This window comes from Phyllobates terribilis, unplaced genomic scaffold (assembly GCF_046119375.1).
Source record: "Phyllobates terribilis strain yellow unplaced genomic scaffold, ASM4611937v1 Scaffold_10__3_contigs__length_209671492, whole genome shotgun sequence".
NCBI lineage: Eukaryota > Metazoa > Chordata > Amphibia > Anura > Dendrobatidae > Phyllobates > Phyllobates terribilis.
Window position 1 is genome coordinate 179,657,331 of NW_027362770.1, and position 22,048 is coordinate 179,679,378.

A 22,048-nucleotide genomic window follows, 5' to 3' on the forward strand; every position below is an offset into this window, starting at 1 on the left:
CTGGTCTAATGTCCATTCCTTGTGTTCTTTAGCCCAAACAAGTCTCTTCTGCTTGTTGCCTGTCCTTAGCTGTGGTTTCCTAGCAGCTATTTTACCATGAAGCCCTGCTGCACAAAGTCTCCTCTTAACAGTTGTTGAAGAGATGTGTCTGCTGCTAGAACTCTGTGTGGCATTGACCTGGTCTCTAATCTGAGCTGCTGTTAACCTGCGATTTCTGAGGCTGGTGACTCGGATAAACTTATCCTCAGAAGCAGAGGTGACTCTTGGTCTTCCTTTCCTGGGGCGGTCCTCATGTGAGCTAGTTTCTTTGTAGCACTTGATGGTTTTTGCAACTGCACTTGGGGACACTTTCAAAGTTTGCCCAATTTTTCGGACTGACTGACGTTCATTTCTTAAAGTAATGATGGCCACTCGTTTTTCTTTACTTAACTACTTTTTTCTTGCCATAATACAAATTCTATCAGTCTATTCAGTAGGACTATCAGCTGTGTATCCACCAGACTTCTGCATAACACAACTGATGGTCCCAACCCCATTTATAAGGCAAGAAATCCCGCTTATTAAACCTGACAGGGCACACCTGTGAAGTGAAAACCATTTCCGGTGACTACCTCTTGAAGCTCATCAAGAGAATGCCAAGAGTGTGCAAAGCAGTCATCAAAGCAAAAGGTGGCTACTTTGAAGAACCTAGAATATAAGACATATTTTCAGTTGTTTCACACTTTTTTGTTAAGTATATAATTCCACATGTGTTAATTCATAGTTTTGATGCCTTCAGTGTGAATGTACAATTTTCATAGTCATGAAAATACAGAAAAATCTTTAAATGAGAAGGTGTGTCCAAACTTTTGGTTTGTACTGTATATATATATATATATATATATATATATATATATATATATATATATACAGTATATATAAAACACTCAGATTATCCCGCTGTCTCAGCAACTTCTGGCCCTCTGAGGTTAGACAGGCCTACTCTTCCAACTGTGGCCAGACCTTGATCCGGGCCGACTCTTTCACTCTCTGTAGGTCCGAACAGTCATCCTGAACTTTTTCCTACTAAGCCAAAGTGTTCCCTAACACCATTGGCATCCCGGAAGCCACCCCACTTAAATGTGCCAAGTTCCGGAATGCAGGTAACTGGCTGAGATTCAGGGTTTCAACGTCCTTCAGCTCCGCATCGATATTCTGAATCGGCGATCCTACAGAAACTCGGGAGAGAGCATCAACATTGCTGTTCTTTCTTCCTGATCAGAACAGAAGCAATATTTGTACTTGGAAAGGAGAGCCATTCACCTGTGTTCAAGAGCTCCTAGTTTGGCATTCTCCAGGTGCACTAACAGGTTATTGTCCATCATTATGGTCATTTTGGCACTTGTCAGGTACTCCGCAAACTTTTTGGTCATGGCCCATACAAGTGCTAAAAGTTCCAACTTGAAGAAGCTATAGTTGTCGGGGTTGCGCTCTGAAACTCAGATAAATGGCTGCCATAAGCAATCACTCTCTCGTGTCTGTCTTGAATTTGAGAAACCACAGTCCCCAGATAATGTAAACTCCCATCAGTGTACAGCAAGAATGAGAAATCCCCCATACGCCAGGACCGAAGCACTGGTCAGAGCTTTCTTTAATGCTTCAAAGGGTTCTTGAGGCTGTAGTCCCCACTTGATGGGTCGAGTTTTGGGCCACCTGCCATGCCACTCAGTAGTTTGTTTATAGGACTAGCCAAATGAGTGAATTTAGGTATAAACCTCCGATAGTATCCTGCCAGACCTAAAAAAGCTCACATTTCCCGGAGGGTATTCAGCCGAAGCCACTTCCGGACAGAGTTAACCTTACTGGCAGACAGCTGCACCCCCTCCGGGTGACCACATGTCCTAAGTTCTCTATCTGGTGTTGAAAGAGTTGGCATTTTCTGGATTTGTTTTGAGGCCGTGGTCTCGCAACCGCTCTAGGACTTGTTGCAGCTTCTGTAAGTGATCCTCGAAGGAGGTCCTGAACACCACCACATCATCCAAGTTTATCAATACCAACTCGAAGTTGAGGTCACCCAAATAATGCTCCATCAACCACTGGAATGTCCCCGAGGCAGTGGACAGGCAGAACGGCATCCAGTTGAACTTGTAGAGTCCCATGGGTAGGATGAAGGCCATCGTTACCTTGTCTTTCTCGGCCATTGGTACCTGCTAGTATCTGCTGGCCAGGTCTAGAGTTTAGAAGAATTTTGCATGGCTCAGAGCGGATAATGACTCTTCTTTCTCGGCTATTGGTACCTGCTAGTATCTGCTGGCCAGGTCAAGAGTTTAGAAGAATTTTGCATGGCTCAGAGCGGATAATGACTCTTCGAACCGTGGAATAGAACAGGCATCCTGGACAGTCTGGTTGTTCAATATCTGGTAGTCCACACAGAACCGGAGGGACCCATCCTTCTTCTGACCAATGGAGCAGCCTAAGAACTTTGGCTCTCTTGGATCACCCAATTCTCCAAAATGCTGGCCACCATATCTTTCACCTCCTGGTATATCTTGGGTGGGATTTCCCAGTACCATTCTCTGGGATTGGCGAATTATTAAAAAAATTCCCATCTGACAATGCTGGCGACAGAGGTCACAGTTTCTTGAACAACCAAGAAGTACAGGTGAAGGAGACACAAATATGATGCAGCAGAGGCAGGGGAACACTGTCAAAGGTCTGGGACAGTTTTCTCAGACCCTCCCAGCACCCAGGATCTCTGATGCGTGGGGTATTCTGACAAGGAGTAGGCAGGGGTATTATAACTGACAGGGGCATCCACCTGTCAACTGAAATGCTGACAGGTTGACTCTTATCAAAATGAACAAGGGTTGGATTGGGCCAGACTCCTCAACACCACCGGATCATCGCAGCGGAACATAAACTCAAATCCAGTGTTTTTTTTTTGGGGGGGGTGGATCTATTCCCATACACCCCTTTACACCCAGACACTTCAGGATTTTGTCTATTTTATGTTGTCCTCCTCCTTCTCCTCATCCTCCACCACCATATCAACAGGGTGACCATCATGCAACACCACAATTCTTTTTTTTCTATGGAGTATATCACAGTATTGTATAATTAGAATAACAGAGAAATAAAAATGATCTACAATATAGATGTAGCACCCTGAGGACTCGGCTGCTACAGGAGTATTACGCCTCAAGCCAGAGGTGTGGTATTCCACTCCCGGGTAAGGATGGAGTGTGGAACTGAGCTCAGTAGGCTGCATACACTACATACATCCCATTTCCGGGGGACAGAACTACGGTACTCCCACTAGATATATGTGCAGGTACGACAGCGTTTGTCCCTGGCTGGAGTGGGAGGGGGGTGGAACATCCCAGTAGTGTAGGGGCAGATAGGGGGAGCAGTCTGGGTAAAGCTAGGAGCTCATTGGGTGCTGGTCACCTGAGCACCATCTAGTTGCAGAGAGAAGTCGAGTGCAGAGCAGAGGAGCTCAGCCAGGAGGGCTGACAGGGAGCTGTGGCTCCGGCTGGGCCCAGCTCCAGAGCAGAGCCTGCAGAGAGAGAGAGAGGAGTGAGAAGGACCCAGAGAGGAAAGAAGAAGGAACCCCAAGATCCCAGAATAAGGACAGAAGGGTGAAGGGTTGGCGGACAAGGGTACCGGAACCCAAGCTGGTGGAGGCCACTAATCCTCAGCCAGAGACCGGAGGTCGTGGTCAAGATTTGCCACGACCCTCACCAAATCCACTAGAAAAGCACACCAAGTATAGGGTCAGGGAACCCAGAGGAGGTTCAACCAACAAGAGACCCGAGGGAGCCGGCCAAAAGTGGATCCCTGGTGGGAACGGCCAGAGAAAGGGAAAGTCAGAAAGGAGCTCAGGACCACGCTCCAGAATTGCTTGGGGGTTGGCCGAGTCCAGGACCTGGTGGACGCAGCACGGCTCGGGTGGTCACTCAAGGCCAGAGTGACCAAAAGAACACCAGTAAGTAAAAACCCTGAACTGCATCTCCCGACTCTGAGTTTTCTTACTGCACCGTCACAACCCCCATCATCCACACCTGCTGCCCTGAGGCCATACCCCTCCCGTTGGGGGTTATGCCATCACTGCTGCACATATACCACCGGCCTCAGCGGACTGCTCTGCAGCGGCGGCTTCAAAGCCGCACTCAACGGGTGGCGTAGTCGACAATCAAGTTAACATCTACTGCCTTAGACTGCCACTTAGTTTGACACCCTGGGCACGGACCGGGTCACCGCCACGAGGACTACTACCCCTATCTAGATCCGGCTCCGGGTATCCCTGAAACACGGCCCAGGGGGCGCGTCATAGACAATCATCAGGAGGGAGAACTGGTAACAATCCTGATCACAAGAGCTTGCAGTCTAATGGCGAAAGATAGGCAGAACATAAAATGGAAAATTCAACTTCTTTGCCATAAATATAAATCAAAGGCACAACATTTCTTCTCATCTGGCAGATCATAGGGTTAACAGACAGCTCTCACCAATAGCCTGTGCAATATCATATTTTGGAGAACACGCCTTATAAATACGCCTTCAGTTTCCTTTCCTGTAAATTCTGAAGAAATGGCGTCTTCTGATGTGAGACACGAGCTGATCTGCTCCATCTGTCTGAGCACTTGTACAGATCCTGTAACCCTGAGATGTGGACACAACTTCTGCCGGGTCTGTATTGATCGTGTGCTGGATACACAGGACGAGTCTGGAGTTTATTCCTGCCCTGAATGTAGAGAAGAGTTTCAGGAGCGGCCGACACTGATAAGCAATATAACTGTTCGTAATGTAGGGGAGAATTTCCTGTCTACTCAGTCACATCAAGAGGAGATCACCGGGATCCGCTGCACTTACTGTATTCACTCTCCTGTACCTGCTGTTAGATCCTGTCTACACTGTGAGGCTTCTCTGTGTGATAATCACCTGAGGTCTCACAGCAGAGGACCAGAACACGTCCTCACTGGTCCCAGCACTTCTCTGGAGAACTGGAAATGTTCTGTCCATAAGAAGATCCTGGAATATTACTGCACTGAGGACGCTGCTTGTATCTGTGTGTCCTGCAGTTTGGCCGGAGAACATCGGGGACAATGGGTGGAGATGCTGGATGAGGCCTCAGAGAAGAAGAAGAAGAAACTGAGAAATGTTCTCCAGAAACTGATCACAAAGAGGAAGGAGATCGAGGAAAGAGTCCAGAGTCTGGAGGAACGCAGGAGAAAAGCTCAAGAAAAAGCATCTGGAGAAGCCGAGAGAGTAACTGCCCTGTGTACAGACATCAGGAGACGGGTGGACGACCTGGAGAAGAAGGTCCTGAGTGAGATCTCCAGGCGGGAAGAGAAGATGTCACTGCCACTGTCTGCTCTGATCCATCAGCTGGAGATAAAGAAGGACGAGCTGTCCAGGAAGATGAGACACATTGAAGAGCTGTGTAACATGACGGATCCACTGACTGTCTTACAGGAACCAGACACCGGTGACTTGTGTGATCCTGAGGAGGAGGAAGGTGATGAGGACACAGGAGGACATGATGGAGGTGATGAGGACACAGGAGGACACGATGGAGGTGATGAGGACACAGAGGGACATGATGGAGGTGATGAGGACACAGGAGGACATGATGGAGGTGATGAGGACACAGGAGGACATGATGGAGGTGATGAGGACCCAGGAGGACATGATGGAGGTGATGAGGACCCAGGAGGACATGATGGAGGTGATGAGGACACAGGAGGACATGATGGAGGTGATCGGGGTGTGGAGCTGATCTCACACATATCACACACATTATCTGCTATGATAAGAGGTATAAATGTGACCTTCTATGTGCAGGATCCTGCAGACATATTACTGGATGTAAACACGGCTGGTAATAATCTCCTTATATCAGACGACCTGAAAACTGCGACCAGGACAGAAATAACACAGAATCGTCCAGAAACAGCAGAGAGATTCCTGTATAAACAGGTGATGAGCAGGAGGGGATTTACCTCAGGACGACATTACTGGGATGTGGAGATCAGGGGGTCATGGGTGTGGCGAGTGGGGATGTGTTATCCCAATATAGACAGGAGGGGGCTTCAGTCATACATTGGAGATAATAACAAGTCCTGGTGTTTATGTAAAAGGCAGTGGTTTAGTAATCCGTGTTCAGTGAGACATGACAGTAAAGTGATCCAGTTACCTGATGAGATCTCCAGTAATAGAGTCAGGATATATGTGGATTATGAGGCCGGGCAGCTGTCCTTTTATGATCTGTGTGACCCCATCAGACACTTACACACCTTCACTGCCACCTTCACCGAGCCCCTTCATGCTGTATTACATGTAATTAATGATTCTATAAAGATATCAGGAGGAGCAGCAGGTGGGAAAACTGAAAGAATCTGATTGATGGAGAACGTGGCCTGTTGGATGCAGCAGGTTTTAGGAATCTTCTTCTTTCCCTTCTTATTTGACAATTATAGGAGTTTTCTTACAATTACAGCACATTGATCTCTTCTATTGGATCAGGTTAAATAATGAAAATGTTCTTTCTAACGTCATTAAATAGAAGGGAACCTACAGAACCCGGAGAAGGTTATTAAAGGGTGTTTTCCTGGACTGTATAAATAAGGCATACATAATAGGTTCAAACATGTCTGCTTTCTGTGTAAAAACCAAACCTGCCCATGGGTTGTGCCGAATATTACAGGCTGACTCCATTAAAAAGAATAAATCTGAGTTGCAATACCACATACAACCTGTAGTCAGGTGTGGTGCTGTTACTATTTTAAAAAAAAAGCATCTTTGATTTTCTAATTATGGACAATATTCTTTAAATGTAAAATAATTAAATATTTATTTTGCGCCATTCATTGCTGATCCCCGACCTTTCTCATTACAATCTGTAGATAGACATTGTGGCATCTTACGCTCTAATGGTCAGTGTTCTTGTGGTGTCACATTATTGACCGCATGTCATCACACAACATTTTATAAACCGGAAGGATCTCGGACTAATGCGATCAGCCGTGCCAGAAGGGAACTCAGGACAAATACAGTGATTTGTTTTTATTTGCACCTTTGTTAGGTATCATGTCCTATGTAAGTGTCATGAAGGCAGTAACATACTCAACGATTGCCGTTTTCTGCCGGTGTTAGTGGCGCTGCAGCCATGTGATGCAGAAATGGATCAGACACTGGGAAAGGACGGCGACCGGTGAGTTTGTTATGACCTTTATAACAGGCAGAAAGTTGCCAATTAGTGGTGGGGACGTGGTTGGACTACCTGGCAGCAGGCCAAGTTCTCCTCTATTGATAATCTCCTGATTTTATTAAAACTACATTAAGCAGCCAAGTAAGTGACACTTCACTGGAATCAGGGTCTCTGCCCCTACATTGTGCTACTATGAGCTTAGATTAAAAAAACAGAGACAAATTCCCTTTAATTTAAGTAAGGTATTTTACTGCAAGCAAATTCAGCAATTGTTACAAATATATAATTTTCATTTTGTTGTTGCTTATTTTTAGTTACTAGATGGTGGCCCGATTCTAATGCATCGGGTATTCTAGAATAGATATGCGGCCGACCGGGCGCAGTCAGCAGAGCGGTGTTTAAATTTTGCGCCACAATCGCTGATTGGTCGAGGCCGGCAACCGTGACCAATCAGCAAAGCGGTGTTAAAAATTGGCGCCTATATCGCAGATTGGTCGCGGTCGCAACTAATCAGCAGAGCGGGGTTTAAATTTGGCGCCAATAATGCTGATTGGTCGCGGCCAGTGAACGTGACCAATCAGCAGAGCGGTATTTAAATTTGGCGCCAATAATGGTGATTGGTCACGGTTGCGACCAATCAGCAGAACGGTGTTTAAATTTGGCACTAATAATGCTGATTATTCGAGACCGGTAACCGCGACCAATCAGCGAAGCGGTGTTTAAATTTGGCACCAATATGGCTGATTGGTCACGGCCGGTGGTTGCGACCAATCAGCAGAGCGGTGTTTAAATTTTGCGCCAATACTGCTGATTGATCTCGGCCGGCGGCCTCGACCAATCAGCAGAGTGTTGTTTAAATTTGGCGCCAAAGTTGCTGATTGGTCGAGGCCGCTGGCCGCGACCAATCAGCGATTTTGGCGCAAAATTTAAACAACGCTCTGCTGATTGGTCGCGGCCGTCAGCCGCGACTAATCAGCGATTTGGGGGCCAAATTTAAACCCCGCTCTGCATCGCTCTGCTCATTGGTCGCGGTCGCCGGCCTCGAACAATCAGCAGAGCGTTGTTTAAATTTGGCGCCAATCTCGCTGATTGGTCGCGGATGGCGGCCGCGACCAATCAGCAGAGCGGTGTTTGAATTTTGCGCCAAAATCGCTGATTGGTCGCGGGGGGCGGCCGCGACCAATCAGCAAACCATTTTAGTGAGGACTGGAGAGCGTGTTTAAATTTGGCACCAAAATCGTTGATTAGTCGCGACCGCGACCAATCAGCAAAGAGGTGTTTAAATTTTGCCACAATACTGCTGATTGGTCGCGGCCGGCGACCGCGACCAATCAGCAGAAAGATGCAGAGCGGGGTTTAAATTTGGCGCCAAAATCACTGATTAATCGCGGCTGATGGCCGCGACCAATCAGCAGAGCGTTGTTTAAATTGGGCGCCAAAATCGATGATTGGTCGCGGCCGGCGGCCTCAACCAATCAGCAGAGCATTGTTTAAATTTGGCGCCAATCTCGCTGATTGTTCGCGGCTGGCGGCCGCGACCAATCAGCAGAGCGGGGTTTAAATATGGCGGCAATAATGCTGATGGGTCGCGGCCGGCGACCGCGACCATTCAGCAGAGCGTTGTTTAAATTTGGCACAAAAAACGCAGATTGGTCGCGGCCGGTGGTTGCGACCAATCAGCAGAGTGAGGTTTAAATTTGGCGCCAATACTGCTGATTGGTCACGGCCAACAATCGCGACCAATCAGCAGAGCGGTGTTTAAATTTTGCGCCAATACTGCTGATTGATCTCGGCCAGCGACCGCGATCAATCAGCAGAGCGGTGTTTAAATTTGGCGCCAAAATCGCTGATTGGTCGCAGCTGGAGTCCGCGACCAATCAGCAGAGCGTTGTTTAAATTTGGCGCCAATCTCGCTGATTGGACGCGTCTGGCGTCCGCGACCAATCAGCAGAGCGTTGTTTAAATTTGGCGCCAAGCTCGCTGATTGGTCACGGCTGGCGTCCGCGACCAATTAGCACAGCAGTGTTTAAATGTGGCGGTAAGATCGGTGATTGGTCGCGGCCGCTATTTAAATGTGCCGCCCAAATCGGTGATTGGTCGCGGGCAGCGGCCGCGACCAATCAGCAGAGCGGTGTTTAACTTTAGCGCCAAGATCACTGATTGGTCGGGTGCGGAGAGCGCGACCAATCAGCGAATCGTATTGGTGAGGAGCGTGGAGCGGAATCGTATTAGTGGGGACCGGGGAGCGCCGCTGCCTGTGTGGGTACTTCCGCTGCGAGAAGCCGGGACATGAGCGGGCGGTCGCAGCAGAAGTATCCCGACCCGCAGCGCCGCTCCCCTGTCCTCCCTTGACTCCCTAGCCGCTGATGTCCCCACAGTATCCGCATGGTGTTACAAAGGTCCGGACATTTGTGTTAAAAATCGTTGATTGGTCGCTGGCGCTGCCCGTGACCAATCACCGATTTGGGCGCCAAATTTAAATATAGGCCGCGACCAATCACCGATCTTGGCTCCACCTTTAAACACCGCTGTGCTGATTGGTCGCCGACGCTGTGCGCGACCAATCACCGATTTTGGCGGCACATTTAAATAGCGTCCACGACCAATCAGCACAGCGGTGTTTAAATGTGGAGCCAAGATCGGTGATTGGTCGCGGTTGATATTTAAATTTGGCGCCCAAATCGGTGATTGGTCACGGGCAGCGCCAGCGACCAATCAACGATTTTTAACACAAATGTCCGGAGAACCTGGGACATAGCGGGCGACCCGCAGCGCCGCTCCCCGGTCCTCCCTTCCGCATGGAGGTCAGCGACGCCGGCGGTCCTTCCGCTGCTACCGGCCGGGAGATGAGCGCCTCGCGCCGCTCATCTCCCGGCTGCATCTCCGTCCCGCAGATGGGTCCGGCGGTCGGGTTCCTTCTGCTGTTGCCGGCCGGGAGATGAGCGCCTCGCAGCGCTCATCTCCCGGCAGCATCGCCGCTCAGCTCCGTCCCGCAGATGAGCCGCTAACGGCCGCCATCTTTTTTCAGAAATCCTGCAGCGCTGATTGGCCGCTGCCGGACCAATGAGCGACGCGGGATTTCCTGGACAGACAGACACACAGACAGACAGACGGGATAAGACGATTATATATATAGATTATTTTTAGTTATTATAATGTATAAAACGTTATTGGGTAACTATAAAACACATTTACATCTTTGTAATATTGTCATTTACAGCTTACATTATGGCAATGATCACATGCGTCCTTTTTGCCAGCTTAAAATTGACAAGAAAATATGTCACCTTTACAATAGAAAACAGCATAAACCTCACGTGAACACAGCCTATAACTAACAATAATAGGAAATGTATTTACACCTGATTTTCCTTTCTGGTCACTTTACTGATAATTATTTATACCCAGTATGTAACAATGGTCATATATTACTGATCAGATGATAAATCCATACACAAGATTGTAAATTCAGATTCTGATAGTTAGAGATATTGGGACACTCATTGCGGCTGCCGCAGGATCCACCGCATGTTGGTTTGTCATCAGTTGCCGAGAATTTACCAGAAAAGTGACAACCAAAATAGAGGTGGATTCAGTCTTCTATTTTTGAAAAAAAAATAATTTTGCTTGGTTTTGGGTGAATGTATAAATTGTGAATTTAAAGACTTCATAATAATGAATATAATCATGAAAATGATGATTTGTAACTAATAAATATTAATTTCTTCAGCAATTATCATAATTATTACATTACTAGATGGTGGCCCGATTATAATGCATCGGGTATTCTAGAATAGGTATGCGGCCGACCGGGCGCAAGCAGCAGAGCGGTGTTTACATTTGGCGCCAAAATCGCTGATTGGTCGAGGCCGGCAACCGCGACCAATCAGCAAAGCGGTGTTAAAATTTGGCGCCTATATCGCAGATTGGTCACGGCCGGCGGTCGCGACTAATCAGCAGAGCGGGCTTTAAATTTGGCGCCAATAATGCTGATTGGCCACGGCCAGCGAACGCGACCCATCAGCAGAGCGGTATTTAAATTTGGCGCCAATAATGGTGATTGGTCACGGCCGCGACCAATCAGCAGAGCGGTGTTTAAATTTGTCGCCAATAATGCTGGTTATTCGTGACCGGTAACTGCAACCAATGAGCAGAGCGTTGTTTAAATATGGCGCCAATATTGCTGATTGGTCGTGGCCGGCTACCGCGACCAATCAGCGAAGCGGTGTTTAAATTTGGCGCCAATATCGCTGATTGGTCACGGCCGGTGGTTGCGACTAATCAGCAGAGCGAGGTTTAAATTTGGCACCAATACTGCTGACTGGTCGCGGTCGGAGACCGCGACTAATCAGTAGAGCGGTGTTTAAATTGTGCGCCAATACTGCTGATTGGTCGCGGCCGGCGACCGCGACCAATCAGCAGAGCGTTGTTTAAATTTGGCGCCAATCTCGCTGATTGGTCGCGGACGACAGACGCGACCAATCAGCGACATTGGCGCCAAATTTAAACAACGCTCTGCTGATTGGTCGCGGACGACAGACGCGACCAATCAGCAGAGCGTTGTTTAAATTTGGCGCCAATCTCGCTGATTGGTCGCAGCTGCCGTCCGCGACCAATCAGCAGAGCGTTATTTAAATTTTGCGCCAATCTCGCTGATTGGTCGCGGTCGGCTGTCATCCGCAACCAATCAGCAGAGCGCTGTTTAAATTTGGCGCCAATCTCGCTGATTGGTCGCGGACGCCAGACGCGACCAATCAGCAGAGCGTTGTTTAAATTTGGCGCCAAGCTCGCTGATTGGTCGCGGCTGGCGTCCGCGACCAATCAGCACAGCAGTGTTTAAATGTGGCGGCAAGATCGGTGAGTGGTCACGGCCGCTATTTAAATGTGGCGCACAAATCGGTGAGCAGAGCGGTGTTTAACTTTAGCGCCAAGATCACTCATTGGTCGTGGGCGGAGAGCGCGACCAATCAGCGAATCGTATTGGTGAGGACCGGGGAGCGGAATCGTATTAGTGAGGACCGGGGAGCGCCGCTGCCTGTGCGGCTACTTCCGCTGCAAGAAGCCGGGAGATGAGCGACTGCTCGCAGCAGAAGTATCCCGACCCGCAGCGCCGCTCCCCACTCCTCCCTTCACACCCTAGCCGCTGGTGTCCCCACAGTATCCGCATGGTGTTACTAAGGTCCGCGACCAATCAGCACTGCGAGAACCCGGGACATGAGCGGGCGCTCGCAGCAGAAGTATCCCGACCCACAGCGCCGCTCGCCGGTCCTCCCTTGACACGCCGACGCTGGGCGCGACCAATCACCGATTTTGGCGCAACATTTAAATAGCGTCCGCGACCAATCAGTACAGCGGTGTTTAAATGTGGAGCCAAGATCGGTGATTGGTCGCGGCCGATATTTAAATGTGGCGGCCAAATCGGTGATTGGTCGCGGGCAGCGCCAGCGACCAATCAGCGATTTTTAACACAAATGTCCGGACCTTTGTAACACCATGCGGATACTGTGGGGACATCAGCGGCTAGGGTGTCAAGGGAGGACCGGCGAGCGGCGCTGCGGGTCGGGATACTTCTGCTGCGAGCGCCCGCTCATGTCCCGGGTTCTCGCAGCCGAAGTATCCGCACAGGCAGCGCCGCTGACATCCATGCGGCTAGGGTGTGAAGGGAGGACCGGGGAGCGGCGCTGACATCCAATTGGTCGCGGCCGCTATTTAAATGTGCCGCACAAATCGGTGATTGGTCGCTGTCTTGGCCCGCGACCAATCACTGATCTTGCCGCAAAAGTTAAACACTACTGTGCTTATTGGCGCGGACGCTGCCCGCGACCAATCACCGATTTGGGCGCCAAATTTAAATATCGGCTGCAACCAATCACCGATTTTGGCTCCACATTTAAACACCGCTGTGCTGATTGGTCGCGGACGCTATTTAAATGTGGCGCCAAAATCGGTGATTGGTCGCGCCCAGCGTCAGCGACCAATCAGCACAGCGGTGTTTAAATGTGGAGCCAAGATCCTTGATTGGTCGCGGCCGATATTTCAATTTGGCGCCCAAATCGGTGATTGGTCGTGGGCAGCGTCCGTGACCAGTCAGCACAGCGGTGTTTAACTTTTGCGGTAAGATCAGTGATTGGTCGGGTCCGAAGACCGCAACCAATCATTGAATCGTCTTGGTGAGGACCGGGGAGCGGCGCTGCCTGTGAGGCTACTTCCGCTGTGAGAACCCGGGACATGAGCGGGCGCTCGCAGCAGAAGTATCCCGACTAGTGTTGAGCCACCCCCGTAGTGTTCGAGTTCGGTTCGGTTCGTCGAACACCCGTGTGTTCGCCGAACTGTTCGTCGAACTGTTCGTCGAACACCTTCGAACACCGTTAAAACCAATGGCAGGCAAACAAAAACACATAGAAACACATAGAAAACACCTTCAAAGGTGTCCAAAAGCTGACAAACTGCTCAGAAGACACAACTAACACATGGAAAAGTGACAAGTACATATAGTCATGCGAAAAGAGGTGGAGGAGTAAAAGGAGGGGGAGACACAGATATAGGCATGTCATGCCCTTCTAAAATCCAAAAAGTGAGAAGCCGACACGTTCAGTCCGCTCCTGCCCGTGCCACCTCCGTGTCGCCGGGTTTGTGCCAGAGCCGCGGTGAACCCTGACGGCCAGCCCCCCTCTCCCAATACTGGTGCCTGTCCGCTGGTGGGTCGAGCGAGCCCCCCTGTGGTGGAGGCAGCTCTAAGCTTTTTAATTTAAATTGTCTCTCTAATTTGAATGAATACACTTTAAATCCATTTACAAGGATCTATTGGAGGGCAAGTCTCATGCCAGCAGCCGCGTAATTCCAGCTCCAGTAGCGTCCACTAAAGCTGCTGCAGTTAAAAAGATTTTATAAGGATCGAGCTCGGCTGTCCACCGCAAGGCATCCTACTGCCAGTCCCAGCCCCTATGCCTTGGTTTGCCTCCTGATGCTCTTCACTGAGTATCCCGTGGTCCCGAAGCATTTCCTTTGAAAAAATTAAGTGTCCAAACTACAGGTGGTGTAGCTTGCTTAACAGCCGGGATAATCCGCTGACTAGCAGACACTGCTACTAGGCACAAAGTATTTCCTGGGCTAGATGCAGTTAAAAATTTGTAATTAGATACTCTCGTTGGATGCTGAGAAAGCATTCCTTAGAGTCTCCTGGCACGCCATATATGATTCTCTTAAAAAGCTTGGGGTAGGGGTCTAGGGGACCCTTTTATAGCCAAAATCACGGCCCTGTATCACAATACGTCACCTAGGCTGAAGATAAATGGAACTGTAGCACCCTGAGGGCTCGGTTGCTACAGAGGTATTGCACCTCACCCAGAGGTGTGATATCTCACTCTCAGGTAAGGATGGAGTGTGGATCAGGACCCGACACCTGCATGCATTACACCACATTGCCGTGGGGCAGGGCGACCAATATGCCTCTGAGATGGGCACGACAGTCCCTGTCCCTGGCTGGAGTGGGGGGAGGGAACACTGAGGAAGGGGAACCCTGTAGTGCAGGAGCAGGGAGGAAGCAGTTCCTGGGTGCATTGAGAAGGGAGTATAAAAGGTGGGCACCATCTTAGTTCAGTGCAGAGAAGTCTGAGCAGAAGTGGCAGGGAGCAGGGGCTCTGCATGAGCTCTGCTCCGGAGGCGGGCCTAGTAACAGAGGCCCAGGCCTGGAAGAGGGAGAAGGAAGGAAGAGGAGCGGAGAAGGCTCCAGGAACGAGGAATGAAGGGATCCCAGGGGTGCGGACGGGCGAGTCGCCACCGCACGCCCGAATCCACCTGCGTGGAGGGGTCAGGCCAAAGGGGGAGACCGGTCCCCGAAACTAGTGGAGGCAGGAAACGACCCTCAGCTAGAAACCGGAGGCTGTGACATTTTATGTGGCGCAGCCCCTCGCTACACCCGCTAGGAAGGCACCACATAGGGTCAGGGAAACTGGCGCCAAGTTTACCAAGAGGAGGCCCGAGGCAGCCGGACAGAAGGGTTGGTAAGAAAGGCCAGACAAAGGACACACAAAGGGGGTCCTGTGAAGCGCTCCAAAGTTATCTGGGAGTTGTCTGAGCCCCTCACCTGGTGAGCACAGTACGACGTGGGCAGCCGTTACCTGCAGACGTGGTCTAGATAATAAGAACTGTGAGTAAAGGCCCTGGACTGCATCACTGACTCCGTGTCGTTACTGCTGCTGCCCTGCACCATCACCCCCATCCTCCGCATACACTGCCCTGAGGCTATACTCCTCCCGTGGGGAGTTATGCTACGCTCTGCTGCACCCACAACACCAGCCTCAGCGGTCTGCCCTGCATCGGCGGTTCACTCTGACCGCAATCCACGGGTGGCGTAGTCGGACATTTAAACATCAAAACCACATAAATAGTTCCGCCACTGGTTTGACCACCCTGAGCCACGGAACAGGGTCGCCGCCACGAAGACTACAACCACCAGCATCCACCAAAAAGGGTCCGGCTCCGGGTGTCCCAAGGCCCAGGGGGTGCATCAGAACATTTTCATCACCTTTCATAATCACCAATGGGACAAGGCAGGGATGTCCTCTGTCCCCTCTCTTATACATCCTAGTGACGGAGCACCTGCTCTCATCAATTCGCCATAACCCCAATATTAGGTGGATTGAGGTGGGAGGCACCGAGTACAAGTGCTCTCTATTTGCTGATGATGTCCTAGTATATATCACTCAATCACATATATCCATCCTTGCTGTTATGGCTGAAATAGATCACTTTGTTACATGGTCAAATTTTAAAATCAATGCAGCGAAGTCTGAGGCCCTCGATGTCTCCCTCCCCAAATCCATATAGGATTCCATCCAGTCCAACTTTCCCTTTGCCTGGCCCTCACAGGGTATCAAATACTTAGGAATTCCTATTCATAGAGACCTCTCCCATCTATGTTATCTTAATTTTGGGCCCTTTATTGAACAACTCCATACAGACCACGGTTGGCAAGTTAGAACTGTAAGATTCACTACGTGAACCACTGGTGTTTTGTGGAAAAGCACATGTACACTGTGTTCCAAATTATTATGCAAAAAGTGTTTAGGAGTGATAAGGGAAGAATTTGTTTGTTTGTCAGTTAAACTCATTAATGGTGATGTGTGTCAGGGCTCTTTATATCACTGTAAGCAATTGCAGACACCTGTGCTAATTAGTTTGGCAGGTGTGTCCAATGAAAGGCAAGACTACTTAAGAAGGCTGTCTCACATTATTAAGCAGCCTACATTTTCTGCCAAAATGGGAAAGAAAAAGGATGTGTCGGCTGCTGAGAAGCAACAAATTGTGGAGTGTTTAGGTCAAGGCATGACTACAATCAACATTGTGCGATGATCAGGATGAAGTGTCTTGGCAATGAAGAAGTATGTAGCTGATTCACAGTACACACGTGTGCGTGCTGATAAGGGCAAATTGAGGACTCTTTCCTACAGGCAATTACGTCAGGTTAAAAGAGCAGCGGCAAAAAAGCCTTGTCATAGCAGCAGACAAGTTTTTGAAGCTGCTGGTGCCTCCAACGTCCCCCGAACAACAAGATGCAGGGTCCTTCAGAGGTTTGCAGCTGTGCATACGCCATCCTGTCGACCTCCTCTATCCACTTCACACAAGCAGAAACGGCTCCAGTGGGCTAAACATTACATGAAGACTGATTTCAAAACTGTTTTGTTCACGGATGAGTGCCGTGCAGCGCTCGATGGTCCAGATGGATGGAGTGGAGGATGGCTGGTTGATGGACACCCCACGCAAACACGGCTACAGCGCCAACAAGGAGGAGGTGGAGTAATGTTTTGGGCTGGAATCATGGGGAGAGAGATTGTCGGCCCCTTTAGGATCCCTGAAGGCGCTAAAGATGAACTCCATAATGTATGTGGATTTTCTCAAACAGCACTTCCTGCCATGGTTCAAGAAGAAGAACCGTGTATTTCACAGCAAGATCATTTTTTTGCATGATAATGCACCATCTCATGCTGCACATAAAACATCTGCATCTCTGGCTGATATGGGCATAAAAGGGGACAAACTTATGGTGTGACCCCCATGCTCCCCTGACCTCTACCCCATTCAGAACCTCTGGAGCATCATCAAAAGGAGTGTCTATGATGGCGGGAGGCAGTTCACATCTAAGCAACAGCTCTGGGAGGGTATTCTGTCCTCATGCAAAACAATTGAAGCAGAAACCATCAAAAACATGACAAATTCAATGGACGAGAGAGTTCAGAAGCTCCTTTCGAACAAGGGGTCCTATGTGAAAATGTAACATCATCTAGAATAAAGTTTTGAGTTGAAAACTGTTTGATTTCAGTTTCTAATAACCTGCTAATGCTTATAATTTCAAAAATGACAATTTTTTTGGTCTTTATTAAAATGAAAAGGTTGATCGAAAAGTTTGGGGGATCTAAGAGTGTGGCAACCCAGTAGTCATGATTACTTCGAATTCTGACAATATGAGGGTCATGTTGCAGGTAGTGCAGCAAGAAGGCACTTATGTGTCTTGCACATCTCGGAGCCCCAAAATTATTTGCCGGGCTAGATGCAGCTAAAAATTATTATTAATTTTAAATCTGGTGGAGCTTAGTATAGATGGCCTAATAGGATCAGTGCTGCACACTGCTACAAAGCCCAAATTATTTTCCAGCCAAGATACAGATAAATATGATTAGTAATTTTAAATCTGGTGGAGCTTATTATAGATGGCCTAATAGAATCAGTGCTGCACACTGCTACAAAGCCCAAATTATTTTCCAGCCAAGATACAGATAAACATGATTAGTAATTTGAAAGCTTAAAACGGTTGGTAGGGTGATTTTAACCAATCATCAAGCTTTTACTCTCCCCAGGATGACACAGGGGTAGAAAAGTCGTTTCGGATCCATGATTTGTTCATCAATATGCACGTGAGTCTGTCTACATTATCAGTGGAGAGCCGCGTGCGCTTATCTGTCAGCACACCACCAGCAGCGCTGAACACTAGTTCAGACAGAACGCTGGCTGCAGGGCATGACAAGATCTCCAAGGCGTAAGTGGCTAGCTCCGGCCATTTATCCAGATTGGAAGCCCAAAAAGAGCAAGGGTCCAGTGACACAGTCGTGGCTTCAATGTTTACTTGGAGATACTCCTGTACCATCGTCTCTAGGCGTTGACTATGTGTCAGACTTCTTGTCTCCTGTGGCCTTGCAAAGGATGGGCTAAAAAAGTGGTGAAATGATTCCGCAAAATTGATGTTACCAGCAGATACTGTGGTTCTGTTACGGTTTGAGTGCTGAACACTTGACGGTCCCACGGTTGGCAAGTTGGAACTGTGAGATTCACTACGTGCACCACTGGTGTTTTGTGGAAAAGCACATGTAAGATTCTGCAACAGTCTCTGCTGATACTCCTGCATGCGTGCATCCCTTTCTATGGCAGGAATAATTTTGGCAAATTTACTTTTGTACCGGGGATCTAACAGTGTGGCAACCCAGTAGTCAGGATTATTTCTAATTCTCACAATTCGAGGGTCATGTTGCAGGTAGTGCAGCAAGAAGGCACTCATGTGTGTTGCGCATCCAGGAGCACCAAGTCCCTGTTGTGTTGGTGGCGAGGTAACAATCATGCTTCCTTCCTCTGTCCTCTCCCCCCAACCTCGCACAACAGAAATGTGATCAAGGTCTCCCTCATCTGATGAGTCTTTCATCAGTTCGTCCTCCACTTCTTCCTGGGCTCCTGCACCTTCCTCACTAGTTTGGCTGCTACCATGCGCCCTGGTAAAACCATCTCCCCCACCCTCACATGCCTGCCGCCTTGGTGCTGCCGACCGTCTGGACCTTGCAGATGTTAGCCCTTCTGCATACAACTCCTCCTCCTCTACTTCCTCCACCTCCTCTTGTGCCACCACCTGACTCGAATTCTGTTTAACATGTGCTCCAGCATGTAAATCACCGGAATAGTCATGCTGATAATGGCATCGTCAGCACTAAACATCTTCGTCGCCATTTCAAAACTGTGCAGAAGGGTGCATAGGTCCCTGATCTGAGACCACTCCTCCAGCGTGATTTGCCCCACCTCTGGATCTCGTTGGCCCAGGCTATACGTCAGAACGTATTGCACCAGGGCTTGTCGGTGCTGCCACAGTCGCTGCAACATGTGCAGAGTTGAATTCCACCGGGTAGGCACATCGCATTTTAGCCGGTGAAGTGGCAGGCCCAACGACTTCTGTAGAGATGTAAGTCGCTGAGCTGCGGGATGCGAACGGCGGAAGTGAGCACACAGCGACCATGCCCTCTGCAGAAGGCCATCTAGTCTGGGATAGTGGGCAAAAAATTGCTGGACAACCAGGTTCAACACGTGAGCCATACAAGGCACGTGTGTGACATTGCCCCGGCGAAGGGAAGCACCCAGGTTTGCAGCATTGTCGCACACGGCCTTCCCTGGTTTCAGGTCCAGTGGAGACAACCATTCATGAAATTGGTTCTCCAGAGCTGACCACAACTCCTCAGCTGTGTGACTCACATTTCCCAGACATTTCAAAGTAAAAACCGCCTGATGACGTTGAGCCCTAATGCCAGCATAGTAAGGAGGTGTGCAGGATCCCTTCTGCGCAGTTAGAAAGCTTGTGGCATGACCAGACAGGCTTTGGGTGCAGGTGGAAGACCGAGAGGAGGTTGAGGAGGCAGAAGCAGTGGAGGAACTTTGACATAAAGAGGATTGACGCACAACTCGTGGGGACGGCAAGACTTGGACAGCAGCCCCTTGTCCTGCTGTCACCATAGTTACCCAGTGCCCAGTCAGCGACATGTAACGCCCCTGTCCATGCCTACTCATCCAAGTGTCTGTGGTGAAATGCACCCTGTCACACACAGAGTTTCTCAAAGAAGCGGTGATGTTGTGTGCGACATGCTGGTGGAGCGCAGGCACACCTTTCTTTGAGAAGTAGTGCCGACTGGGCATCTGGTACTGGGGCACTGCGACGGACATAAGGTCTCGAAAATCCTCTGTGTCCACCAGGCGGAAAGGCAGCATTTCTGTAGCCAAGAGCTTGCAGATGGTGAAATTCAACCTCTTAGCTTTCTCATGGCTAGGAGGAAATGGTCTTTTACTTGTCCACATCTGAGGGACCGAGGGCTGGCTATTGTGCTTAGACGGGGTTGATAAGGGTGTCCCCGGCAAACTGCTGGTCTGTGAGGAAGATGCAGGCGGACATGTTAGGTTGCCTTGATCCAAGGGTGGTGCTATCGATGTCGGACAGCGCTCAACACCAGCTGGTGTTACCACCTCCAAAGAAAATGATGACCTGCCAATCACGCTGGCTGTTGCGGGTAAAGAGGTGGCAGGTCTGCGCCCCAAAACAGGTGTGACTGCTGTCCCCCCAGTCACAGAGGATGAAGAGGCCGCGGATGCACAAGATATGGCAGACGGTGGTTGGCCCGGCCGGCTAGGCCGCATTGTAGCACAGTGAGCTTCCCACTGCAACTTATGCTTCATGTCCATGTGCCGGTTCATGCATGTGTAGCACCCTGAGGATTCGGCTGCTACAGGGGTATTGCACCTCAACCCAGAGGTGTGATATTCCACTCCCGGGTAAGGATGGAGTGTGGACCTGAGCTCGGTAGGCTGCATGCACTACACACATCCCATTTCCGAGGAGCAGACCGACGGTACTCCCACTTAGAAATGTGCAGGTACGACCGAGTCTGTTCCTGGCTGGAGTGGGAGGGGGGTGGAACATCCCAAGTAGTGTAGGGGCAGATAGGGGGAGCAGCCTGGGTAAAGATAGGAGCTCATTGGGTGCTGGTCGCCTGAGCTCACACATAGAGGGTGTATGTGACGCGCCCCCTGGGACATATTCCTTTTTGAGGGGAATACCCGGCACCGGATCAGATGGGGGGGTTGTAGTCTCCGAGCGGCTGTGACCCGGCCCCGTGCCCAGGGCGTCAAGCTCAGTGTTATGTGGCAGTCCTTACTGATGTTATAAGAGTTCTTTTGTGTCGACTACGCCACCCGTTGGGATGCGGTCACTGTGGCCGCCGCTGCAGCAGGGTCCGCTGAGGCTGATGGTGGGTGCGCAGCTTGGTGGGATAACCCCCAACGGGAGGGGTATAGCCTCAGGGGGGACAGGCGCAGAGGATGGGGGTTGTGGTGGTGCAGTGCAGCCGGCAATGAAGACAGACTCGGGTTGTGCAGTTAAGGGTGTTTACTTACTGCTGATGTTGTACTGGTCACTCCAGCTGCTAGTGACCACCCGAGCCGTGCTGCGTCCACCAGGTCCTGGATCCAGCCAACCCCCAAACAAGTCCGGAGCGTGGCCCTGAGCTCTCCCTCTGTCCTTTCTTCAGCCGTCCCCACCAGGGATTCACCTAGGTCCAGCTCCCTCGGGCCTTCTTTTGGGACACCCTTGGCCCTGGGTTCCCTGACCCTTCATGTGGTTTGCCTTCAGGGTGAATGTAGTGGGTGACCGTGACAGACACTGCCCACGGTCTCCGGTCTCTGGCTGGGGAATGTCTTTACCCCCACCAGCTTGGGTTCCGGTACCCTCTTGCTGACTCCTCACCCGGTGCTCTAATTTGGGTTCTTGGGTCCCTTCAGTCTTCCCCCTCTGGGTCTTTCTCTGCTCCACTCTCTCTCTCTCCAGGGCTGCTGTTTCCTTCTCTCTCCTCTCCAACTGACTTGTTCTCAGCGTCTGACCCTGATCTAAGTTGGTGCCCTCCTTATATATCCCTCTATGTGTGAGCTCAGGTGACCAGCACCCAATGAGCTCCTATCACTACCCAGACTGCTCCCCCTATCTGCCCCTACACTACATGGGATGTACCACCCCCCTCCCACTCCAGCCAGGAACAGGCTCGGTTGTACCTGCACATTTCT

The 22,048-nt window shown here is 49.9% G+C and overlaps 1 protein-coding gene across 1 annotated transcript; it reads left to right on the forward strand.

Annotated features, from left to right (window-relative positions):
- Positions 1–4,533: 4,533 nt before the first annotated feature.
- On the forward strand, positions 4,534–8,077 carry LOC141164742 (E3 ubiquitin/ISG15 ligase TRIM25-like). Its single transcript, XM_073650255.1, has one exon. It carries the CDS (start codon positions 4,570–4,572, stop codon positions 6,379–6,381), a length of 1,812 nt encoding a protein of 603 aa, XP_073506356.1. The 5' UTR covers positions 4,534–4,569; the 3' UTR covers positions 6,382–8,077.
- Positions 8,078–22,048: the final 13,971 nt, after the last annotated feature.